The sequence below is a fragment of the Alosa sapidissima genome, chromosome 8 (genome assembly GCF_018492685.1).
Source record: "Alosa sapidissima isolate fAloSap1 chromosome 8, fAloSap1.pri, whole genome shotgun sequence".
Classification (NCBI taxonomy): domain Eukaryota; kingdom Metazoa; phylum Chordata; class Actinopteri; order Clupeiformes; family Clupeidae; genus Alosa; species Alosa sapidissima.
This window is the reverse complement of record NC_055964.1, coordinates 29,569,767-29,596,014: the sequence shown is the minus strand read 5'-3', so window position 1 is coordinate 29,596,014 and position 26,248 is coordinate 29,569,767. Positions and strand designations below refer to the sequence as shown.

The 26,248-nt window shown below is 41.9% G+C and overlaps 4 protein-coding genes and 1 long non-coding RNA gene across 12 annotated transcripts in view; 3 read left to right on the top strand and 2 right to left on the bottom strand.

Moving 5' to 3' along the window:
• Nucleotides 1-26,248, bottom strand: part of LOC121714945 (tripartite motif-containing protein 16-like) — a 1,397,702-nt gene that overhangs the window by 1,015,327 nt on the left and 356,127 nt on the right. The gene's annotated exons all lie outside the window — the stretch shown is intronic.
• Nucleotides 151-9,985, top strand: p2rx4b (purinergic receptor P2X, ligand-gated ion channel, 4b). 2 transcript variants are annotated; one of them, XM_042100235.1, is made up of 12 exons: nt 151-292; nt 662-809; nt 1,017-1,088; nt 1,317-1,389; nt 1,625-1,721; nt 1,869-1,949; nt 2,250-2,391; nt 3,107-3,237; nt 3,891-3,981; nt 4,084-4,149; nt 9,393-9,497; nt 9,726-9,985. In XM_042100235.1, exons 1-12 carry the CDS (start codon nt 156-158, stop codon nt 9,756-9,758), a joined length of 1,176 nt encoding a protein of 391 aa, XP_041956169.1. In that variant the 5' UTR covers nt 151-155; the 3' UTR covers nt 9,759-9,985. The 2 variants fall into 2 exon arrangements, with proteins under 2 accessions (XP_041956169.1, XP_041956168.1); XM_042100234.1 differs by having other exon boundaries at nt 2,235-2,391.
• snrpd3 (small nuclear ribonucleoprotein D3 polypeptide) lies at nt 9,908-19,812 on the bottom strand. Of its 5 annotated transcripts, none has more exons than XM_042100255.1 (4): nt 19,689-19,812; nt 12,688-12,821; nt 12,211-12,403; nt 9,908-10,083 (listed from the first exon to the last, which is right to left on the bottom strand). In XM_042100255.1, the coding sequence occupies exons 2-4, from the start codon at nt 12,811-12,813 to the stop codon at nt 10,019-10,021; spliced, it is 384 nt and encodes a 127-aa protein (XP_041956189.1). In that variant the 5' UTR covers nt 12,814-12,821; nt 19,689-19,812; the 3' UTR covers nt 9,908-10,018. The 5 variants fall into 5 exon arrangements, with proteins under 5 accessions (XP_041956189.1, XP_041956190.1, XP_041956186.1 ...); XM_042100256.1 differs by lacking the exon at nt 19,689-19,812 and adding an exon at nt 19,518-19,658; XM_042100252.1 differs by lacking the exon at nt 19,689-19,812 and adding an exon at nt 18,394-18,525.
• Nucleotides 13,872-17,969, top strand: LOC121714991. The gene is made up of 5 exons (XR_006033492.1): nt 13,872-14,017; nt 14,794-14,937; nt 17,071-17,209; nt 17,514-17,564; nt 17,720-17,969. It is a non-coding gene; the product is annotated as an uncharacterized LOC121714991 (long non-coding RNA).
• Nucleotides 18,846-25,089, top strand: gucd1 (guanylyl cyclase domain containing 1). 2 transcript variants are annotated; one of them, XR_006033490.1, is made up of 7 exons: nt 18,846-19,157; nt 20,812-20,896; nt 21,643-21,808; nt 22,003-22,094; nt 22,220-22,461; nt 23,991-24,895; nt 24,936-25,089. XR_006033490.1 is itself a non-coding variant. In XM_042100246.1 (6 exons), exons 1-6 carry the CDS (start codon nt 19,151-19,153, stop codon nt 24,080-24,082), a joined length of 684 nt encoding a protein of 227 aa, XP_041956180.1. In that variant the 5' UTR covers nt 18,846-19,150; the 3' UTR covers nt 24,083-25,089. The 2 variants fall into 2 exon arrangements, 1 of the variants encoding a protein (XP_041956180.1); XM_042100246.1 differs by having other exon boundaries at nt 23,991-25,089.

The window sequence follows — 26,248 nt, the reverse complement described above, 5'->3', positions numbered from 1 at the left end:
TACTGTACATCCCTGGAGTCAATACCAGGAGACAGTGTCCCTTTAATCTGTAATTGTAACACATCTTCTCTAAGTAAACACACCATGCAAATTATCTGCTGCATTGGGGCATCAGTTTAACTGTCGTTTTACTAAGAGGTGTTAGTGGTGCGATCATGGCAGCACGCTGTTGGAGCAGCTTTCTCCACTGCTTTTTTGACTATGAAACACCCAAAACTATTGTTATCTACAACAAGGGAGTAGGGTCAATCTTCAGATTTATCCAGTTTCTGATCATTGCTTATGTAATTGGGTAAGTTTTTTGCAACTTCAACAAGAGTTTGATGCAGTGTGAAAATGTGACATAATACATAACAACATAATACTCTCTATGTAGTAAGGTAGAAGTGTGACCAAATTCTATTCCTTTATACATTTTCATTATCTTGTATTAGTTTTTGTCATTTTGTCTTTAGTAATAGTTAATAGTTGTGTAATTATTAAGTGCTAATTGTAATGAATGGTGAAATTAAAGCAGGGTTGAGTTTGCCATTTTGAAAGGGTGCAGGATACAACAGTGCAAATCTGCAAAGGGATCCGTACACAACGACACACACTGTTCTTCACACAACAAAAAAACGTAGATCCTTATCAGCAGGGTGTTTGGGTTCCTTCCTGCCAGGTATGTGTGTCTGGTGCAGAAAGGTTACCAGGAAACGGAGGCGGTCATCAGCTCTGCGACCACTAAAGTGAAGGGCTACGCGGCCACCAACACCTCTGCCCTGGGCCTCCACGTCTGGGATGTGACCGAGTACGTCATCCCTCCTCAGGTACATCTTCACCTCCACCGCCTCATCCTAACAATAGAACACTCTTAAAACAAATGGGTTAACAACACAAAACTGTGTTGTCCCTATCTGGACATAGAGACGTGTTAAAAACAACACAAGTTGTGTTATTTCCAACACATTTGATTTAAGAGTGTACTCCTACGCTATGTCTTCACTTCTCATTAAAACATTGCTTCTGTTGAATAGGGGGATGATTCTTTCTTTGTGCTCACCAACATCATTCCTACTCCAGGCCAAATTCAACAGGCTTGTCCTGAGGTAACGTGTGTTTAAATCAGCAATGACATTTCACCAGAACTTAAGCCACTTCCTAAAACTTCCATTTTAGACTGCAGAATTGTTTTGAACAGTTTTATAGTAAGGATTATCTTCACTGCATGTAAGTTCTAAATAGACATGCTCATATGACAGACAGGGACAGTAAACAGGGTTCTGCAGAGCATGTAAGATGTGGTGACCCTTTTCTCTTCTTTCTGTGGCGTTTAGGTTCCACACCCCTCATCTATCTGTGAGTCTGATGACGACTGCTCTGAAGGTCGCAGTCCTCTCCAAGGCAATGGTAGTAATAGATTCTGCTCTGTATAGACCGACTGCTACATGCATGTTCTGTGTTTATTGTCATAATTATGTATGTGTTTAACAGCACAGCACAGAGTCAGGTCCTTAGTATAGAGATCCTCAGTTCCCTAACAGCACAGCAGCAGGTCTTTAGTAGAGATCCTCCCAGTTCCCTAACAGCGCATGCAGCAACAGGTCTGTAGTAGCGAGCCTCGTTGACCCCATCTCCTGTGTAGGCGTTCAGACTGGCCGGTGTGTGAACTACTCCGCCTCGGTGAAGACATGCCAGGTGCTCGCCTGGTGCCCCCACGAGGACGACTCTAACTTGCCAAAGTAGGACTGCTCCCTCCATACATTAAAAAAATAACACAAAACTAAACAAATTAAATCATCTGTGAGCTCTCTACCTGTGCTGAGCTAATTAGAAAGTGTGTGTGTGTGTGTGTGTGTGTGTGTGTGTGTGTGTGTGTGTCTGTTCAGACCTGCATTGCTGTTGAAAGCGGAGAATTTCACAGTGATGATTAAGAACAGCGTGCGTTACCCCAAATTTGGGTTCAGCAAGTGAGTTCACCCTCCGTTATTCACAAATTTCCAATATGCATAGTGCTGAGACATGTATGAGACATTATGCTACACAATCTTTACCAGAGTTTAGTTTTTTATTTAAGATCATCAAATGTTGCTTCACACAAATAATAAAGATCACCAAAGAAAACCAGGAAGCTGCATATAATTGATTAATATGTAAATATTACCAGTATTTATATTGGAGAATCACAAATTACTAATATTTTCAATATAACCACATTTATAAGGTGTCCTAATCATTGTCATATGTTTAACCAGTTTTCCTTCACTCAGGAAAAACATCTTGGCCAACGTCAGCAAAGGCTACCTCAAGACCTGCAGATACCACAGCACCACGGACCCTCACTGCCCCATCTTCAGGCTGGGGGATATGGTCCACGAGGCAGGTGCAGACTTCCCCACCATGGCAGAAAAAGTCAGATTATCACCTTTTTTTTACATATGATTTATTTGTGAAATGTTCAATTTAGAAAACATTTAAGGCCTCTCAAAAATATAGGAAATTAATTTGGCAAAATGAGGCACTACTAACATAAACATTTACCCACCCAATTGGCAATACAAATGTACACATATTCTTGCGCAAACACAAGCACTCACACTCTCTCTCTTTACTGTTTGAATCAGTGCCAGGACATATATGGCTTTCTTTGTATTGTAAAACTGCCTGACATGTGCAGATAGAAGATCAGTGTCCCTATTTGTCATATGAGCATGTCTATAATGCTCTTGAATTACATCTAAAAGGAAAATGTTTGTGGCTTGATGGTCTTTTGGGCCCATACCGTTGGGCCCAGACTTCAAGGCAGCGTTGCCACCATCAACTTCAAGGCACCTAACCTTAACCCTAACCATAACCCTTGACTAACCCTACCCTAGCGCCTTCCAGGCAGCCCCTTGAAGTCGACGTTGGGGGCCCAAAAGGCCATAGATTATGTTTGTTGGCAGATAGTTTTTTTTTACTGTTTTGGGTAGGGGAATTTGGAGTAAAATGTTGAGCCATTCTGTGGAGATGAGCCAAGGAGTTCTCAGGGTTTCGGATTAAACTCTTAGCCTTTAAAGGTTGTGACTGCAGTAGTTAGGAGGACCAGTGATTTTCCTCCTTCCTTCGGTTGTTTCCCATGGTGAAGGGTGGCGTCATGGCCATTCTAATTGACTGGAGCTGTGACCTGGACTGGCCAGAGAAAGATTGTGTTCCCAAATACAGCTTCGTCAGGATGGACAAAAGCACCCACAACACAGCCCCTGGCTTCAACTTCAGGTGAAAGACAAGATGTCTATATGGTACAAAGCACGCCAGTTCTCCTTGTCTATGTGACTAACTGCCAGGATCCGCAACGCCCTGAAGATGTAGTTTAGAACTGCAGAAATAGCACAGCTCAATAGACCTCTGACATTTGCCTACAAAAACAGCTGCCATCCTTGCCCATTTAAGGCATTGAAATGTGGGGATATTGAATAATCACGCCTGTCAAACTCTTGCGGTGACGACTCTTTCGTCGTCTTAATGTACCAAAGATCACAAAACCCACTCAAAGTCAGCTGGCAAAAGTGTGTATAGGGCAAAACATCAGCCTTTCACACTTCTTTGTCACTGCGAGAGTTATTATTATACAAAATCCCCATGTTATTTTCCCATAGGAAAAATTGCATGAGACCAGATCTCGCTATATATGGGCAAAGACCGCAGCTTTTTTGTAGGTGCATTTCAGTGTTTCATGTGATGTAGCCATTGGCTGTAGTCATTGGCTACCAGCCAACTGAATATTCTTTGTGGTCCATTACTGTAATACTGCTAAAAAAATGTTTCCTGTTAATTCCCACTGTAAAGTAAAGTAACTGAATTTGCTTTCTATTCTGAAAATATATTCTCAAAAATTGCTCTCTATTCTCAAACTTGCCTTTCTTTGACAGATTTGCAAAATACTCCAACAATGGAAGCATACAGTCCAGAACATTAATCAAAGGATTTGGAATACGTTTTGATGTGATTGTCTTTGGCACGGTGGGTACCTCCAGAACTGAGGCCACCCTCTCTAACAACATGACATTCTCCCGCCCAACTAAATTCTAGCCACTCAAACTGCCACTGCATTTCTCCCCACAGGCTGGCAAATTCAGTGTCCTGCTGACAGTTGTGAATCTCGGTGCAGCCTTGTCTTTCCTCAGTCTGGTAAGTAGTATACAACTGAATCATCAGCAGTGAAAATCTCCAGAAGAAAAAAATAACTCCTGCACCCTCTCCAGGCAACTCCACTGGGCTGTACAGGGTTACTCATTCGCCTTATTTATGTGACTGCCATTGTGTAAACCAAAAAGAGGCTATGGGGTACAATGACTTTATTACAGTATTTAAAACATTTTTGAAACCTTCCACCCTTTTGTCAAAACTGTAAACACAAACTCCAAATCTAAAACTACATTCACAAAACCTCTGACAACCTCTGCAAAACTGAACTATCGCCTCAAAACAGTTGTACCTGTGCTCAAAACCAAACACTGTCTTCAGATCAGTGAAAACTCAACAATCCTTTCTAAAAAATGTAATTATTGCAACAAGACCACACACACATGCACTATTTGAATTACTCTTTCAAAGCAATATAAAACACTGCAGTGTTTGAGTTTGTTGGCCTAATTTTTATTGTCATTTTCTCAGACTCAGTCTTCTGTGAAACTCAAAAGTAGAATTTCTGCAACTGACATTTTTTTGCAACAAAAGCTTTCACAAAGAACAAACATTCTTACAGATGCTTGAACACTTTTTGCAAAACTCGGCTCATGTGCTTTACACACAAGCACACAAGACACAACACTGGGAAATAAACCATTCACATCTATGTCGAATTGAAACTCTATCAAAACCTAACAATCCTTTTCAAAATGTCACTCTGATGACAAAATGGTACTTGCATCATATGAATATACTTTCAGATTAGCAGCAACACATTAGGGTACTTTATATAAAACACTGCAGTCTTCTGCATTTTCACTGCTTTTATTCAGTTTATCAGTTCTTTGTAGCTTAGCCTACTAAAGCCTTCATACTGACTTTTGGTGATAATTTCCAAATGTAGCCTATAAACACAAAGTCTGTGTAGATTATCATAGGCTACATTTGCAAATGCAGCACTTATTTAAGTTTGCCATTAAACCATTGATCAAATCACAGCACTTTAACATAAATGTTAATGTTACTGTTAATGTGGGCAATTATCATACCTCCTCGTCCTCCTCATCTCTCCTCACTGTTCCTCTCCTTCTGCCTCTGTTCAGGAAGAATTTTCTGATGTCCATCTCCGAATAGTTTATCAGAAGGCTATGTTTAGTTTTACAGTAGGACAGCTTCACAAACAGTATAGGCTACTTTTACAGGACTCTCTCTACAGTATACGTAAATCATTATTAATTGTCCGCATGTGTGCATGCAGCCTACGCATGGTGTGAGTGTGTGTGTCAGGGAGAGAGCACAAGCTGGTAAACTGTTGCTAAATTTATGCTACAAATTTGACGCTAAGTATTGAAAAACAGATGCTAATTATGTGGGCAACATTCTCTAACATTGTCATATTTTCTGTCAAACAAGTTGTGAATTTGTTGTAACATTAAAACAGGGGACGACTTACTCTGCGCTCAAAGTGATGTGATGAGCTCCAGCGGCTTCCACTGTACAACGAAACACTCGGAAGAATCATGTGAACGATTTTCATTGGTTGTTACGTTCAATCTTACCCAGCTACAGAGGTGCTATTTCCTGATTGGCTATTATGGCCCCTTTCTTTTTTTCCTTGTTTGTTTTTCATTGGCTGGTAAGTGACAGGTTCGAGTCATGACTAGCAGGCACGGAGATGCGCTCATGAATGCCGTTTCCAGCGAGAACAGCGCTAGAATTTTACTGGGGCACTGGAGACTTTTACCAAGGCACGTGCTCCAGTGAATAAGGTCTAGTGACGCCGCTGGTGCATAGCCTCTTTGACCACCTCCTACTCCTCTCTCTCTCTTTGTCTTCCTCTTCCTCTACCTCTTGCTCTCCCTGCCTCTATGCTTGCAAAGTTCTCAAAATGGCTCAACTGAGGCCTATTTGTGTCTGGTGTACAGTTTTGTAAGTATTTTCAAGTGTGTGTCAAGATTCGAGATTTCATTATGAACAAAGTGTCTTATGTATGAAATGGTGTGTAGTGTGCAGGAGCAAGTGTGTTGCAGAAAGGAGCAAGTGTGTTGCAGAATTGCAACTAAAGTGCAAAGCAGCGCTTTTGTATAAGGTATGGATACACTGTGTTTAAGGTATGGATACACTGTGTTTAAGGTATAGTAACAAAAGCTTCAAGTTTTGTTACTTTGGTCAAAACATGTGTTCAAGCAGTGGGCAAAAACTGTAACAGAAAAAAAAACTGGAGAAATTGCTATTCAAAAAAACCCATATATTTTCTTTATTGTATGTGTGTGTGCGTGTGTGTGGCGGGGCTGGGGTTGGGGAGTTATGGATCCTGCCTTTCTGTTCAGATCTGGCCAAGTCCTCGTCGTCATTGCGGGTGATGTTCTCTCGGGCTAGGAAATGGAGAAAAATATTACCTTGGTTGCCATGTCCACCCTTGAGCTGACCCCACCTCAGTGTCTCTGCATGCCTCTTCCATTGCCTGCAAAAGAGACATGCAGGTACTGTATGTGGTTGGTGGTGGTCATATACTTCTCATTGGCCCACTGAAAATAATTATTCGATAGATTTTAGAAATGGGGAGTAGGGACAAATACAGAACTGTACACAGTTACTCAATGAAAAAGTACACACTTGAACAGGTACACAATAACTTACCTGAGGGGTATTCCAGAAAGGAGGTTTAACAAACACTGAGATAAAACTTAACCTCTGGGTTGTCTGAACCAGTGGCGACTAAACTCGAGCTGTCGGTTCCAAAACACCGGTTACCAGTTAGTTCAATCAACCCTGTGTTAGATTGAACCTCGCGCACTTAAACCTCGAGTTGTGCGCGTTCACGGCGAACTTATAAAGGCATCATCTATTGAGAGTCGAAACCATGAGTGAAACCGGCGAAACGAAGAGCACCGTATTTTTCAGAGGCGGAGTAGCAAGTTCTCCTCGAGGCTTACGAGGAGGAGAGAACAGTGATAACAAAAAAAGAGACATACTTGAGCATCTGCCAAGGAACGAGACCTTGCTTGACAGAGAATAGCCTAACTGACCGTGTAAATGCGTACGTTTAGGATAGCCTATGTCAAAAGCACAATTAAATAATTTAGTGGACATTACGTATTGTATTGACTGCTTTGAATGATGCTTTCTTAAAGTAGCCTACCTTGTCACAGATTGAGTGGGCCATAGACTCCTTGAGAATCACAAATGTAATTTTCTATTTTAACGCGGGTTCTGCAGCTGTGGGCCAAGTTAAACCTTTGCGCTCCAGCATCGGAAGGGTGATGAATGTCGGAAGGCATGGGTAGCCTATCCTATATCCCCCAGTAGCATACCTATCAAGTTGTCCTGTAATTGCACATATAACATGAAGTTACAGCCTACACATTAATAAGTCTGTAGTGGATCTGATAATATTCTAGTAAGGTGTAGGCCTGCCCTAACGCACCCTGTTGAAATGTGTCGCTCAAATTAGACTCCCGGATAGGCTACATCATTCCTGGCATCGTGTAGGTCTACTGGGACCTGCCATTTCGCCTCCACGTTTGTGATAAGATGTGAAGCATAATCACATATAAAAAGAGAAGTGGCCTATGACCTATCCATTCGACCATAAGGACATTCTGAAAAAGCCAAAGCCCGTTAATTGAAGCTCACCAGCTAAGACAGCCTATCGTCGGTGCACATTAAGTGATGCTGACCTGCCAGTTGGGTACTAATGATCCTCGTGGGTTTGTGTCCATGAAAACGAATGAACTGCTTTAGCGCAAGGCAAACTTTACGCACCGACCGACACTACAAAAACTCCCAGTCGGAGAGCGCGTGTGTAGCCTATTAAAAACAATTTTATCCAAAATGCCATCAGCATACTTAGTGACAACACGCATAGCCCTACCTGCGTGACAGCTGTTATGCAGTCTTTATTTAAACGTATTTATTAATTTTCTATATGTTTTCCCTTTTTTGTAGGCTACTGTACTTGTTTTAATTATATCTTTAATGTGTCAGAGATGTTGTTTGTCCATCTGTCTGGTGGGCCAAAGACACATGTCCACTATGGTGTAGGCTAGCTAGCCTACATTAAAGATTTATTTTATTCTATTATAATCCACCATGTGTAATGTAGGGATGGAGAATGCTTTTCAAGCCTACAGCATGATTGAACATGCACTAAAATAACCGAACCATAATTGAACATAACCTGAACAAAACCTACCCCCTACCAGGTTAAGTTCAGAGCCTATGTTACCATAGTTACTTACATAGCCTGATCATTTTTGAGCTTTCTGGAACTGAAATCCCAGGTTTACCGTTTAGGCTACTCTGGGTTTACATACCCAGTTCAGTTCAGAGCCTGTGTTACCATAGTTACTTACATAGCCTGATCATTTTTGAGCTTTCTGGAACTGAAATCCCAGGTTTACCGCTAACTCTGGGTTAACATACCCAGTTAAGCCAGTAAACCTGCTTTCTGGAATACCCCTCTGAAGTCTATTTGTGGTGCTAAGCCTCAGATTGATTGGTGTTCAGTTTTCTCTGTAAGTGTTTTCAGGTATGTGTGTGGGTTTTACCAATTACCAGATGTGCTTGCAGTTTGAATAGAAGTGTTTTCCCAATGATAACAGATTTCACTTTTGAACAAAGTGTCTAATATAAGAAATTGTGTGGAGTGTTTCGCAATAAGTGTGTTGCAGAATCGCAAACAATGTGCAAAGCAAAAAACGTGTTTAAGCTGTGGTTACACAGTGTTTAAGATATGCTATAAAAAGTTTAGGTATGGAAGCTTTGGTCTAAGCATTCATTTTTAGTGTGTAAGCAATGGGCAAAAAAATGGGTAATGTAATTTGTGCTTTCTTTGTGTTTACCATTATGCATCACATGTGCAATATCTGTTGCATGCAAACGTGTTTAGAGTTTTGCAAAGTTTACGAGATCTGCAAATTGTGTTTTATATGTGAAAACTAGTTAAGGTTTTGCCAAAAGAGTGATCACTTCAAGACATGTGTGCAGGCAACTGAGAATTTGGTTCAGAGAATGGATTGTGGAAAACTGTAATGCATTTTCGCCACCTACTGGCGAATGCATAGAACACAACAATCCTATGGTTTGTGTATACCTGTAGCCTACTAGCCTCCTTTTGGTTAAACATGGCTGCCACATGAATAAGGCAACTTCCTCTCCCTGACTACAGCCCCAGCCACACCTCCCCTCCCCATGTCTGCAGCTGAAGACAAGTTTATGATTGCCCTCCCATCTCCCTCCAGGTGGGTGCTGTCTGCGATTGGGTCCTGGTAACATGCACAGCCAAGAAGGACTTCTACACCAAGCACAAAACTAGTTATCTCACTGAGGAAGGAACCGGGGAAGTGGTAAGTGGACAGAACAGGTCACATCTTCCTGTTAAATGGTGTTTTCAACAAAGCATGTTTTCAAACAATAGTCACTTCCAACACAGCTGACGTTTCACTGGTATGAGCTGACTAAAGAGCATTCCATGAAGAGCCTGGCATATAGGCAATTAGATGCCCTCAAACTTCTGAACTATCAGCTAAATCACTAAATAACACCACCACCCTTCTACTGATCTCCTTTTTCAGATTTCCTTTGGGAAGAGCTACGGGACTTCTTGAACGTTGTTTCAACGTGAAACCTCTTCGAAACCACAGGAGACATGATTTGGTGAACTCAAAGCTGTACGGGGTTTGGTCCACAAAAGAAAAAGGACAAAAAAATCTCAGGTTGTAAAATATGAGAAGTCAATGACATTGGAACAAAGTAATAAAAACAAAACATGCTTTATTGATCAAGCGAGTCATTTGTGACATAATTAAGGGACAATGAAACAACCAAAAAAATACTCTGTACAGTAAAAAGCAAAAAAACAGGATGATTATCGTCTTTTCTGGAAAATATTCCCTCTTCCCATTCCACCTCTTCCCCGGCCTCTGGCTGCGACTGTAAAAGATAAAAACACAAGAACTAGTCAAACAGCAGCCATTACATGCAATACAGCAGCAACTACATCCAAATAAGTATCAACATTGTTGACCCATTCAAACTCTAAAGGGGGTTATACATAGCACACAGTGCCACACACAAATGGCAATGCTGCGCTCCATTTTGCCAGTCCTACTCGCGTCATGGTCTAAGTTCAACCATGTTGAACTCTGGCTGCGGTGTGCTGTAAATCATAACTATTTTGCGCTGAGCCCGGCAGCAAGCACAACAAAAATCTTTGGGTTATTAGCTCAACCTGGGGGATATTCCATCAACCTCGCTAATGAAGGCGGCGCTTAAGAGAAATAGCCTGGCTTGAACTAGCGTAGACTTCCACTTGGGGCTAAAGCCGTTCCATTAACTCAAGTTAGCGGCATCTTGGCCTCGTTTATTCAAGCGAGGTTAAAGTCAGCTTCATCTCTGCTCGTGCACGAGGTAGAACAGTAGACCAAAACAGTAGATTGACGAAAAGAGGATATATGTCGTAAAATTAAGACAATACTAGACAATTTCTGTTCGATTTGGCAAGCGCCATCTACAGGATTTTCATCAAAAGTCATCAAATTTAACATCGAGAAAAAAAAAATAGATTGCCTACAGAAATGGGAGAATAATGAAAGCATACATTTAAAACAACAATGCTAATGGTTTTGAAATCAATTGCGAGTTTGATTGGCTTCACTCTTGTACACATAGGTCTATACAGTCTATGGTTCAACAAAACGAGTGAATGAATAAATAGTATTAACTCAAAAACAACTTATGGATATGCATATGGATATTCAAAACTATCTATAGTCTATCTTACGTTCTTAGATTAAAAGAGTTCACTCCAAATTATTGTCTAGGTGGTCATAAAATAAATTAGTATCAACATAATAGCCTATTGTCTCCCATAAGTCCCAAAATGTTTTGAAATAAAATGATCTGAAATACAATGGCTTTCAATTCAATTTATGCCTAATATTTCATCTGTGTAGCACACAGTTGATTTGACATTCATGAACAATCGTCGACACATGAAGCAGTTTTAATTATTAGCTGGCTGCAGAATTATCCTTTGGCTTGCATCAGATAGGCTATAGCTGTAGCCCACTGGCAAAGCTGTCACTGAACAGCCTACCAAAATGTGCATGACCCTTTATCAGCAGTAGACATATGTCTTTCATCAAAGATTATAACTAAAAATGCCATTATCAAGGTGATAAACTATGGAGCCTTAATACTTCGAATGGGAAGCGAACCTGCGAACACGCAAGAATGTAATTCCTTTCCTATACCGTCTCGCTGCACGTTACACCACCACCGAACGTAAGTGACGCAGAGTAGCAAGATTGCTAGAACCACACGTATGTGAAGTTAAAACATTTTTAATCGTATAATCTTAATACATTCCTTGGAGCTAGTGAATGTGTAAATCCATGCTTGGTGTACTGTCGGAAAAAAACATTTCTATAGGCCTACTTCTATTTTTTAAGTTGTAGGCTACAGGTGACGAGAGCACAGGTTGACGGAACCATCTTTTTGGACTCGTTTTCCGACTGATTGTTTTTTTTTGCAACACAGCTTAATTTAGCTTGAAAGTTAACCTGCCACGGAGCAGGTTAGTTCTGTGGCATAAATTCCCATGGTTACCAAGCTGGGATTCACATTAACCTCATTAATGGAACGGAATTATCACTAAAATTAGCGAGACTTATCGAAATAAGCCAGGTTTGGCCTTTAGCGAGGTTGATGGAATACCCCCCAGGAGGCGAGTGCAGCGTATGCGGTTTCCTATGTGTAAGGCAGTGCAGCCACACCCAGTAGGTGGAAACCGCAGCTCTTCAGTGAACTGAGGTAGCCAGCTAGGAGACAGGGAGAGGTTCTGGGTACCCTGAGCTTTGAGCATGGCCAGGTTAGGTAGGACACAGGGAGAGGTTCTGGGTACCCTGAGCTTTGAGCATGGCCAGGTTAGGTAGGAGACAGCGAGAGGTTCTGGGTACCTTGAGCTTTGAGAATTACCAGGTAGTAAACAGATAGAGGTTCTGGGTACCTTGTGCTTTGAGAATTACCAGGTAGTAAACAGATAGAGGTTCTGGGTACCTTGTGCTTTGAGAATGGCCGCTTTGCCCCTTCCTGCGCCAGATGCCTGGTTCTTATTCTTCATACTTTTCAGCATGGGCGCATTCTTCAGCATGTCAGGCAGAATAAGGAAGTGGATCTTGCTGCCTCTAATGTAGACCTGCTCAAGCTGAGACACTCGTCCATCCCTGTACGTCACTGTGATGTTTGCCATCTGGGGAAATGTAAGCCACACACACACAAATCACCACTTCTGTTTTCCTAAGACCAACAGTTCAGAAGACTACATTTACAGAAGAGTAAAGAGGAGAAGAGTGATCAGAAGAACACATTTACAATACGCTCCATTGTAGAAATGGTTCATCTCCTTGACTGTGTAATGAATTTGACAATGTAATGAAAATTGAATTTTCCAAGAGGGACAAAAGTGGACCATTTCAAAAACTGTGCTTAGTTGACTGGACTGAAAAATGATCATCCTCAGATCTGTGAATTTACCTGGCAGTTCATGTTATCCTCTGCTTCAATCAGCTTCCCTCGGTACACCTCTCCCGTGTTCGTTTCACACGTGACTATGTGGCCCTCGGCCTCGTGAAGCACTTTAATTGGCACACCGATGGACATGCTTAAGTCTGATTGAGACAGAAGAGCGGATAGATTAAATCGGAGAATAGGTTGGTTACATCCTTGTTTCCTTCACCTCGGGCTCGGCCTGCTAACTTAGTCCACTTGTTACACATCAGTGCCGGTTATCGTGTTATAAAGCCAATAGAAATGGCCCGGAGAAAATCTGAATAACATAAATAAGACAATTGTGACGTTACAAATACAAGCAAAATGGTCAAAATGACATTAGCTAGCAAACTAGACATTGCCCATACAGAAAAATCAAGGGAAAAAATATATTCACATATATGCAGCTACATCCAGCTTATATTTAATAGATGGCTACAATATATTTAATACATATATAGTACAAGAATGTATATATGCAAGTATATGTGGGACCCAGCAATGTAACATATATGTGGATATCGTACATGAACATATATGGTGAATATATTCAATTAACTTATTTGCACACAGGCAGAGATGGGTGGGGTTTACAAAAAACCTTCAACTTCAAAATACGTCACTACCAACTTACTCTAAGGTCGTTGGAATAACGGTTAAAATGTTTGCAGCTTTTTCACTACATAAGCATAACTAACAGCTACTACTAGCAAAGATTGTTAAGGCGGAGCAAGATGTTTCATCAGGAGCCACTTCCGGGAACCCGGATCGCACGAGGGGGGGGTCAAAATCCCCCTTTATGCAGAGCAGAGGCAGCGACTGCTCCATTGAAGTCTATGGGCATAGCTCAGAATTTCACCACATATGCTAAGGTCTTGGTTCTATAGAGTTAGGAATGTGAATTTCGGGCACGTTTTCATGATCCTCAAACCCTTCTGAACATTTCAGGTACATTTGTATCATTTTTGAGCATTCCAGTCTGGAGAAAATCAACCTTATATCAGGTGTGCGCCGGTTATTTACGCAGCTGCTGTTGGCCGGTTGCAACGTACGCTCGTCAATACGTCATCGACACGCCTCTTTATGCAGACAGGATTCGATCCCCATTTCGCGCCCATAGACATGAACTACGACGAAGTATCTTTGCTACTAGTCCAAATGTAGTTTGCTCTGGTTAAGTGGATTGGCGGGAGTATGAGGGCAAAACCAGTAACCACTCTGGATGGGACAACATCTTGCTAGAAACAAACGTTATGTGGTGGAGGGGAGGAAGGCTCTTGGCCGGTTTTCGAGGCCATGGTGGTCAAAATTGCTGGTAAGTAGATCTTCATTGTATGCTGAATTGCTTTCATAAAACATTTGCAGAAGTTAATGTCCGAATTAACAATGGTATTATTGGTGGAAGCTGGAAGCTAACCTTTGCTACTTTCTGTAACATTAACGTTAGCATAAATTAGCCAGCGCTAGCTTTATTATTTTACACCTGAAAGGGGATTGACAAATAAATTCACTGAGAAACGTTTGGACAATTAATGAAAACGACTTGTAATGACAGAGTGAAATACCAATTTAACCTGTCTCCCGGCCATATTTGGTAGTATATTTGCCTCTGGCATGTAGATTGATAGCTAGGCATAAATAGAAGCTAACTTATGATTTGTCATGCAAGACAGAAAATGTAACGGTTAACATTACTAGCCTAAGGTGTAGACATTCTATGCACTGTGGTTTAGCTAGCTAGCTGTTATTGTTGCATCATGGACAACACTTAGAGCTAACATTAGCTTTTAAAAATATCTTTTTTAGATAGGATGTAATGTGGTATGTGCTGGAGAGTATTAGAGTGGACGTGTAGAAATTGAAGACACAAGTACTGTGCTTAATTTCATGGAAATTACATTGCAAGTAATGTGTTTTGTTTTTGTGCACTATCAAACTACTTTGTCATGCTTTGTGCACTGACATTCTTGCAAAGCCATTCATACCCATGCTAAATTATGGAAATGTAAAAGTTGAATTGTATTGAAAAGGACCATGTATGGTCATGTAGTATATTTGAGCACTGAAACCCTTTTTTTTTTTACATTTTAGAGAGGGAGGCAACACTCGAAAGCTACATCAAGGACACCGGAGGAAGGACCAGAAGACCTGAGACCAAGACGACCCAAGCCCAACCCGTAGTATGCTTCACTGACAAATGTTGATGTTGATGCTTCATCATCACATAGACCAAAGGTAATCAAAAATTAATGTTTACTTATGAATATAACTTTTTTGTTAAAGGTCTATTTTCGAATGCAGAACATAACCTTTTGTTTCTGAGAATTTATACATTTGTTTGAGTAGTTTTGATCTTTTGAATGACAAGAAATTAGCTTCAAGCTACTGGGGACACAAAGTGAACTGAAATACCTTTCCAACCATATCTTTCTATGATGGTTGGTACAGCTTCCCTACAGTCTCAGATAGCAGTCTCGGATGGGAGACACTTAACCCTCTAGGCGCCACAGGCGACTATAGTCGACAAGATGCGGTACTGAATAAAACGGCCGATTTAGTCAAATAGGGTGTCATATTTCGTTCGACTTCCACTCCACTAGATGGCAGACATGTCATACGTCATCCCCGAGTCGAAAAAAGGACACGCTTTAAACAAAACTTTCTAGCTACAGCGCGATGAATCAGTGTATGAAATACCGGAGCTAGTGTGCGTGTGAGCCACTTTGTCAGAGCGATATTGTCAACGTCAGCGAGTATTTGCATTAGATTATCGTCTAATGGCATCAAAAAAGTTTACCTGAAATGAAGTGTTGGGTCTTCTATTCGCGGACCCTGATTCTGAAGGGGAATATCTGCCTTCAGAAAATGACGGTGATTCGTTTAGTGAGGCTTCAGATGCGTCCCTGCCTTGCAATGATGCAGCTGGACAAAGTGAGAGTTTACTCCATAGTTTAGCTTACACCAAGCACAAACGTTGAATCGTTTGCCCAATGTCACTGGTGGGAATAATGTTTCACAGGTTCGGAGTGTTCATCGGGAAGTTAGCAGGGTGTTAGTGGTGTGGCGAACGAGGCTGGAGGTAGCCTAATATCCATAGCGCTAGCTTCTGTCTTCTGAACGTGTGCCTCTCCACAATCGCGGCGACAGTAACGTGGTGGAGCCTTTGTCTAATGCCACTGGGTATGTTAGACGAGGTCGAAGTGCTCATAGGACAGTTAGGGGGGAACGTAGTGGCAGTGTGGGGAGTCGCAATGAGAATGACAGTAGGCCTAGTCCGAGCTGCGCAAATTCTCTCCACTCGGCGCGCGCGAGGCAGATCTGGCCATGCTGCTCGCATGGTGGAGGTGGTGACACGCTCTCTCCCTCTCCCACACACACACACACACACACACACACACACATTAGGTCATGCATAGTCTATCACAAGATGATGGGAATGCCGGCCCTGTATGGATAGGGATAGGGAGTCATTATCTCTACAGCAAAAGGCCTGCTACATAAAAAAAAAAAAAGTCAGCCATTTAGTAATGATTTACACTGTTGATTTGCTATCTACTTCCCTGATCATTTAGGACATACAGTACACTATGTGTTCCTTTTTGTGTGTTCATGTCCTTGTGATGTGTGTGTCTTTGTCAGCTAAGAAAAAAAACAAAAAAACATCAACAAAAAGAAAAAAAATACTAACATTGTCTCTTGTCTTGTCTCGTCATCTCACTCCTGATCTGTGCCTTGCCGTGGCAAATGAGCTTTTGAACTAAACAGGTCTTGTCTACTTGTGTTTGTGTGTCATCTGAATAATATATATGTGCCCCATACATGGAATCAGAGTGCCTACTGTATGTAGTAAATGGAAAATCTCTACAGCAAAAGGCCAGTCTACTGCTACATGCATTTGGTTTGTTTCTGCCATTTATTAGTAATGATTTACACAGTTTGTTCACTACTTACTATTTACCTGAGCATTCAGTATTGTGCAATATAGCATTCAGAAGGTGAGGGACATTTTGGGGGGAAAGAAGTGGTGCATTTATCATTCAAACATGCAACTTTTCATGAAAATTCTATAATCCAAGATGGCCGCCACCATATGACGTCATAATATGCAAATTAGATATAAACATTTAATCTCTACATACACTTTGGGTCATCTTTAATATTTCTCTAATTTACAGAAAGTCTCTATCTCTTATCACTTTTAAGATATAGCCTTTTGAAATGAAGATGTCAAAATTGATCGTTTCGGAAAAAAACCTCTGGCGCCTAAAGGGTTAATGAGTGGGAATACCCCAGGACATTACATATTACGCGAGTATACCCTTTACCAACGCCACTCTCATTCATGCTGTATATTCTGTTCACTTGCAGGTTTCAGAGAAGGCTGGTAGATCTCTCTATGAGTGTGAGCTGTGGGAGATAACCCAGAACTGACAACCACCTAAAGAAGAGGTGGCGATAATGGCTCTCCAAGAGGAGGTTGTGAGTCTGAAGGCTTTTATTCAACAAGGTTTGTGTTTTCATACAGATGTGAACTTTTACATTAAAATGTACATGTTTAACTTTAATGAAATAGCAGCTTCTTGGTTGTACAAGTTTAGTAAAAATTTGAGGATGAAACTAACTTTTCCTTGCAGTGTGTATCTGTGTGCTTCTCTCTTCTGTGTATATGATATATTAGTTGTGCTGTCTCATTTAAAAGTGTTAGGCTGTCTGTGTGGACTGCTTCACATTTTCGCCTCACCATCATAGATCTTTTCTGTGTTAGTAAACTGTAACTATTTGAGGTCCTAATTGATAATGCTACTTTTTAGGAGGCACTTAGAGGGAATTCCTGGACCCTGAGAGGACTAAGACGATAATTGGTGAGTTTATTTTATTTGTATGTCTTTCTCTCCAACTCACTTTGTATTTATCTCTAATTATCGTGATAACACAACAGTGTTTCTGCACTTTAGCATCTGTATTTGTGTCACTAATATTTTGCATGTTCTATTTGTATATGTTCTGTCTTATTCAGAGGCCACCCTGAAGCAGTTCCCAGGCCAGACACTCACTCCAGATTGCTGGGCCAGGCAATACATGACAAAGTGACAGAACTGAGGTTCCATAACAAAAACAAAGATTTTCAATAAAATAGAATAAAAGATAACAGAAGTGTTGTGTGTTTCTTCCTCTTTATACTGATACTATGGTTGATTTTAAGTAAACACAATAGTGAAATATTTATTGATCAATGCGGAAAATATCAAACCATAGTAGAATATGAACTATATTAGAGAAATATATGTCTGAAATATATAGATCATGTGATCAGAATCGTCATCAAGGGTCATGTGATCATGCTTCTTAGTGTCATATATTTAAATATATTTAATTATATGCATAAAATATAAGAAAGTGGCCAATATTGAATATTTACTTATATTTTGAAATATATTGATACATACATGGAAATATATTTATTTAACATAGATGTGCTTATACTGGAATATGTTCAAGCTGCATATATGTGAATATATTATTTTTCTGTATGGGTGAAGCATCTAAGCCACACACAGGAGAAATTAAACAAGCCACCGGACTTAACTGCCTTACATTAACAAACGCTACAATTAAATGATAATTTATGTCTTCTATAAAAACGCATCACTCACGCGAGGATTTGCCGAAGTGTTATCTTGTGTTACTCACAATAACGTAGCTGCCTAGTTCAGGCTCTCCCGTTCGCCGTGCTGTCGCGTGTTCCAAACGTTGGCTTGCGCCTACCATTGTTTACTTCCGGAGGCCTTTCGCAGTCTAATCTTTTTCACTGCCACCAAGCGCATGGAAAATGAAACGACACACATGCTATGCGCTGCCTTGCTTGAGAAGCCCCTGGCTAGTTTTAAATAATTACAGTACAGCCTTGACTAAGTGGCCGTCGACAAGAAAAAGACTAAAAGAGGTCATGAGGAACTCTAGGCAAAGACTGTCTGTGTGTTTAAACCTTATTTATACCGTCTATTGTTCAAACATACACTGGCAGTGATTGTGATTTGGATCCTCGATTTTCTTTTTCCCAAGTAGTGCAGCACAACACTCCAAAACAAATGGGGGCAGTAGTTTGGTAACCACCAATACTAGTAGAAGAAGAAGAAAAAGGAAGGACTTGCGATCGGAAATGACCAAGAATCAGCTGTGTAAAATCAACTCTACATCTGTGGAAAAATACCTCCGTTGTGATTTTTTTTAAAATTATTAACACTAAGCCAATAATGATTATTCTGTAGAGCTGTACGAAGAACACATTGAGTTCTCTGTTGGATATATAAAGTACAGCACACATCGATAACATTAAGTCAGTCAACAGTGCCTAACATAAACATAAATTAATGAGGCAGTCTTGCGTTACCGCATTATCGTTGTGAACACCGGAGAGTCTTCTTTGGGAAAGAATTGTTGTTTCAGAATGTCAGGTAAGACGAAAATAAGTTCATTTCAGTGTTTTACTTGAACATGCTCGAACATGTACTTGAGTAAACAAAAGACTCCAGTAACAGCTAACAGGTTAGCTGGACTAGACATGTAACTTGATAGCTATGCTAGCTAGATACACAACTTGGTTGCTAGCTAACATTAGCTCATTATTGTTAGGTTGGCTAATATCCAATTAGACATAATGTTAGTGGTGCACAAGTAGGGTATGATGTTAAGTTTGAAGTACCTAAACCAATAGTATAATAATATACCACGGGTAAAACTGATGCCTCGTTATGTTCCATAAACATATTTAACGAAATGTTCTTTTGGTGTCTCGGTTAACATTGTTTACTTACGTTGGGTCAGGAAAGAACAACCTCGTTAAACGGTTAACGTTAGCTAACCAAATGCCTGTGAAGAACTTATAGGAACTGTCAGACATAACGTTACCGGCTAATGAAGTCAAGAACCTCGAAGAGGTAGCATTCGGGATGACTAATGTTAGTCAATGTATGGAACAGCCTTACCTTAGTACCATACTATTAATATTTCTTCCATCTAAGCTGTCTTTAACTAATGACCTAGTTAGCTAGCAAATGGCCGTGAAAACTGAATGTTATCGTGTAAGGCATACTATGTGGAATTTATATGACGTTTGAGTTTTACTGTCGCGTGCTCTTTAGACGTGGTGGATCATCAGGTTGATTGCGAAAAGTCAGCTTGTTTCACAACATATGGTTTCACAAGAGGAATAAGGTGCACAGCATTATGAGACTCAACAACAGTGACTGACACACCTGTGGGGTGTACTACGAATCTCGATTAGTGGGTTAGCGAGGTATGTTGCGCTCAAAGCCAGGCTATGCTGTGACACGAAAGTGGATCTGTTTTAGTGTCGCTATATCACCATGGTATCTTATGCTGTCAACCAAACCTGGTCGGGAGGAGGTTATGTGCTAAATTATAGCCCAAATCGTGTAATCTACCGCACACTGACCAATCAATTGTCTTAAAAACGAAGTTATCTCACGTGTAGGATTCTGTCATATATTTTACAGGTGGAGCTCCGCCTCTAACTAACATTTTGGATCTTGAATGTGCTTGAATAGTGCTGTGCGTGCAAATATCCTACTATGGACGTGCATACCATACAACAACTGATGACAATTGATTTATTTGATGTTATAGGTTAGACACAAAAAAATGCCGCAGTGTAGATTAAGCTATCTCTCATGAATGCGGAAGTAATTGTTTTTAAATAGAGGCGGTCTTGTGCGTCTCCACGTTTCACGATTGGCCAACGTCATCCCAACACCGAGAACGCGCACAGATCTGAACTGAAAGCCTAGTTTGACAAATATATCACATAACTGCTATCGTAGTATCACTTAACGTATACCCCTGAGTCAAGGCTTTGTCAAGCCTCGATATGTCTACATAGCCTAGATATGTCTAACGTGCTTCGTAGTATACCCCACTGTAGACTGTCATTATTTATGTAGACTATTTGATGTGGAAGGGTCAAGGCGTCTATTAAGAGGAGATGTTTAATCTTTCTGTAGTCCAGGCAGAATTCTTTCAATTTATCAATGCATGTGCTTGACCAGACCAGTGTAGTCTAACACCTTGCTTTGTTGACATTTTCGGCAGATGATGTTGTCCTGTTGAATGTACCTGTAATCCGGCAGCTCTATCACTGGGACTGTGGACTGGCATGCTCACGAATGGTTCTAAAGTAAGTAGAACATATTATTAGTAGTGGAGCCCTAACACAGAGACTTATTCACCTTAGTGAAGCCCTTAAGTGTGTTCACGCGTGCGTGTGTGTGTGTGTGTGTGTGTGTGTGTGTGTGTGCGCGCGCGCGTCTTGACTCTTTCTCCCACTCGGATCCTCACATGCACCCAGAGTCTCTCCACCACCAGCATCTTCCACTTGTAGCTATGAACCAGGCTTAATTTCAGTCCTGACAAATAAAACTTATCTTGTTTAATTTAATATGTGATTTTGAGACATGTCTCAAAAGAACTGATGGGATGTAATGTTGATTTAGGGAAACCTCAAGAAGCTGTGTGTGATTGGTTGTATAAAATAAGTATTAAAGGTGGCGTAGAGCCGCAGTTGCAGTTACAAACGACAAATCCAATGTTCAATGTTAGTTGAACCTAACCTACAACCTTACAACCTACAACCTAGCGCTAACCTACAACCTTATCCACCTTAGTGGAGCGCTAACCTACAACCTTATCCACCTTAGTGGCGCTCTAACGTACAACCATATCCACCTTAGTGGCGCTCTAACCTACACCTTATTACCCTTAGTGGCGCTCTAACGTACAACCATATCCACCTTAGTGGCGCTCTAACCTACACCTTATTACCCTTAGTGGTGCTCTAACTTACAACCTAATCCACCTTAGCGGAGTGCTAACCTAGAGCCTTATTTACCTTAGCGGAGCGCTAACCCAGTTATTTCCTGCCAGATACCTCCACCCTGTGAGCGAGGAGGACTTTCAGAGTGCGTGCTGGGACCTGAAGTTGACGGAGAGTGTGTGGACCATTGACCTGGCCTACCTGATGTGTCATCTGGGGGTCAAACATCGCTTCTGCACACAGACTCTCGGGGTGGACAAGGGCTTCAAGAACCAGGTATCAGCTGGGGGAGTCTCTGTTTTGAATTTTGAAGTCAGTTGATCGATAAATATTTTAGGTGTAATGTCTAGGTATAGGGTATAGTTTCAGGTATAGTGACCCAGGTCTTTGTTAGAGGAGTTGATGCCCTTGGATGCCCTTTGTTTCCTGCTCCTAATGGTTCCGCTTCCTCTGTGCTCTTCCCCATGAAGTCTTTCTATAAGAAGCACTTTGACACGGAGGAGGACCGGGTCAATGAGCTCTTCCTGTGTGCTGAGAGCAGAGGGGTTGTGGTGAAGAAGTGGTACGTATCTCCCTGCACTGGCCTCAGCTGCACTCTGTGTGTGTATTTGTGTGTGAGTGTCCCGCTGTGTATTAGTTCTGTACTCAACGTGTGTGTGTGTGTGTGTGTGTGTGCGCGCGCGTCAGCTCTGTGAGTATACAGGAGCTTCAGGCCCATGTGTCCGAGGGCCATGTGGCAATTGTGCTGGTGAACGCGGTGCTGCTGGTCTGTGAGCTCTGTTCCATCCCGGTCAAGTACTGCTGCTTCCTGCCCGTGGGACAGAAGTGCTTCTGCAAGAAGCCCGACTACCAGGGACACTTTGTGGTGGTGTGCGGCTTCAACCGCGCCAACGGATCCATCTTCTACAACAACCCCGCTTTCTCCGACCGTGAGTGCTCCTGCAGTTTTCTCTCAGTCCTCTGTATATCCTGCAGGGTACAGTAGCATTGACAGAGGACCTGTTTTTCCGTTATTGTAAATGAAGGCTTTTTAAAGGAGAATTCCGGTGTGATATTGACCTAAAGTGTATTGAAACATGATACCGAGTGTGAACGTATGTCTCATAGCCCATCTCGGCTTGTCCCCTGCACTCCAAAATCTGGCGCTAGTTAGCCGATGCTACCAACAGCTTTTTCAATAGTGGTGCTTCGGCATCGGGCTAGCCATGCAAATAAATCACTGTTTTACACCCATTTACGAGGCTCAATGTATCTCCACACTTCATTGGTAGACTTCCGAGGGCCCTGACATTTAAAACGAGACATTGAGAACTTTGAAAAAGCACTGGTAGTTTACTTACAAGACGATTTATACAGACAGTATCTTCACGAAGTTTAGCGTTTGCAGCCATCTTGAATTTAGTCACGATAAGTCGAACAACGAGTAAGAATGAACAGGTATGATAAGGGATCAGATTCCAAAAATAATTCTGTGGAAATGCATGGATTCCAGTTGCTGCTACTGGAAGAAACTGGAATCCATGCATTTCCACTGAATTATTTTTGGAATCTGATCCCTTATCATACCTGTTCATTCTTACTCGTTGCTCGACTTATCGTGACTAAATTCAAGATGGCTGCAAACGTTAAACTTCGTGAAGATACTGTCTGTATAAATCGTCTTGTAAGTAAACTACCAGTGCTTTTTCAAAGTTCTCAATGTCTCGTTTTAAATGTCAGGGCCCTCGGAAGTCTACCAATGAAGTGTGGAGATACATTGAGCCTCGTAAATGGGTGTAAAACAGTGATTTATTTGCATGGCTAGCCCGATGCCGAAGCACCACTACTGAAAAAGCTGTTGGTAGCATCGGCTAACTAGCGCCAGATTTTGGAGTGTAGGGGACAAGCCGAGATGGGCTATGAGACATACGTTCACACTCGGTATCATGTTTCAATACACTTTAGGTCAATATCACACCGGAATTCTCCTTTAAATGAATGAAATTCAATCTCAAGATGTGTGCTATCTCCTAGTTTTATGAGTGTGTGCTTAGTTGCACGTTATCAGAGACATGGAGGTTTTACATGATCTTGGGTGTGTGTTTGTGGAATTGCATTTCTGCTGCTAAGGTGTGTGGCTGTACCTTGCAGGGGTGTGTGTGTGTGTTGTACTGCAGTGTTAAGCCTGAGCTGTACCTTGCAGGGGTGTGTGTGTGTGTGTTGTACTGCAGTGTTAAGCCTGAGCTGTACCTTGCAGGGGTGTGTGTGTGTGTGTGTTGTACTGCAGTGTTAAGCCTGAGCTGTACCTTGCAGGGGTGTGTGTGTGTGTTGTACTGCAGTGTTAAGCCTGAGCTGTACCTTGCAGGGGTGTGTGTGTGTGTGTGTGTTGTACTGCAGTGTTAAGCCTGAGCTGTACCTTGCAGGGGGGTGTGTGTGTGTGTGTTGTACTGCAGTGTTAAGCCTGAGCTGTACCTTGCAGGGGTGTGCTGCACCAGCATCACTAACTTTGAGGAGGCTCGCCGCAGCTACGGCACAGATGAAGACATCCTCCTCATCTTCAAGGAGAGCTGATTGCACGCAGCGACAATCCCATCTGACCGGGTAGACTCCCCACCATCGCTTTCCCATCAGCCACCTGTGCCCATGGCTGACGCCTGGAGTGGTATAGGCACAGAGTCTGGACTGTATTAGAGCAATGCCCCCCCCCCCCCACACACACACACACACACGGGTCAGTCCATCTACAGCACATGGGGTGCTGCTACTCAATGAATTCCCCCCTGAAACATTAGCTGGACACCCATGCAAGCAGAAGCAGCAGCTGTAAATGACATCAAAATGACATTGCTCACCTGTGAGTCTCCATCGGCCACTCTATTTGGATGTGCTCATGAGTTTGTGCTGCCGTCTGGGCTCTGTTTGCGAGTTTCTCTGCGTCACCGGCCCGGCCCTTGGAAGAGCAGCCTTTTGCCGAGAGGTTGGGGGGGCGAGGAGTACAAATGAACTGATTATGAAGTCCCTTGAACAGTGGTCTGTGTCGGTAAGTAGTTGTGTGTAGTGTCCTGACAGCCTCCTGAGGAAGCCCTGTGCATTTACAAAACCAGTGTTTGAAGACTGTTTTAAAAATGGGTGAAAGCGGGAGGATCTGGTCCATAAACTCAGGTAACACCCATGAAGACAAACATGTGAACTGTCAAATGAATTGTGCAGAGTTGACCCCCCCCCCCCCCCCACAAACACACCCACCCTCTGCCGCACCTGCCCCCTGATACCCCCTGATACCCCCTGATACCCCCCTCCCAACCCTCTGTCCCAACAGCCCCCCTCTCCCTACTGCCAGTGTTCAACTGCAGCAGGGCTGAACCAGTATTTTAACATCATAAGGTAAAAGGTGAACCTCAGTACTGTATTTTAACATCATAAGGTAAAAGGTGAACCTCAGTACTGTATTTTAACATCATAAGGTAAAAGGTGAACCTCAGTACTGTATTTTAACATCATAAGGTAAAAGGTGAACCTCAGTACTGTATTTTAATATCATAAAGCAAAGGATGAACCCCAATACTGTATTTTAACATCATAAGGTGAAGGATGAACCCCAATACTGTATTTTAACATCATAAGGTGAAGGATGAACCCCAATACTGTATTTTAACATCATAAGGTGAAGGATGAACCCCAATACTGTATTTTAACATCATAAGGTAAAATATGAACCTCAGTACTGTATGTGAGTATTTGGAGAGGGGCTGAACACCCAGAATTGTGTTGGTACAGTATGTGAGAATGTAGGGGGGGGGGGACTGAACCCAGTATTGTGTGTAGAGGGGGAGGGGGGGGCTGAACCCAGTATTGTGTGTGGGGTGGGGGGGGGGGGCTGAACCCAGTATTGTGTTCCGTATGAGAGTATTTGGAGGGGGGTAAAAACAGTGCTGTATTGATATTGATACCGTGTGTGAGCATTGGGGTCTGCCTATGGAGGGTTTGAGCTGCAATCTCATTGCAAAAGCGCTCCAGTGGACATGAGTGCTCTGACGGCCATGCACTCTCCATGCGTACCTCAGACGGCCGAAAAAACGCCATCAGGGCCAAATCCTCACGCTGGCGCCCTGAGATGAACCGCCGTACGTAGAGCAGACAAGCCCCCTCGGTGCTGACCTCGTGTTTGCATGTACAACTTCTACCAAATGTCTAAGAACAAACTGCTGTGTGGGGGTGCGAATCAATTAAAGACTGTTGAATTTATTTTCACTACGTCCAAGTCATCACGGGACAGCACTATTTAGGCTATCATTTGTCTTTTAAATGTATGGGTGAAAGGATTGCACTAAAGAATTATGTCAGCCATAATGGAGTGTTTTGTTTTTTAAATCACCTGTTCTGAGCTCGTCTGTCTGAACAGAATGTATTTAATTTCAATTACGCTGTTTTCTTAAGGAGGAAAATATAATGACACACTTTATTTTTTAAGGAATTATGTATACAGTTGCATTTAGTGATCAATAAAAGTATATGTTGTTTATTTTAACGATGCAATTACTCTTGTCTATGTTGCTTTTATTTCTTTTGATAAGTTGCTGGTTAAATCTTTGTGGAAACCATTCTTGCAATCCAACAGTGACAAAATACCAGACCACATATAAGATGCCTGGTAACACTTCCTTTGGGACTCCTGGTTATGGCATCATCATTACTACTACTATTGCTACTACTTCTAGTTAGTGATGGGCAAATGAA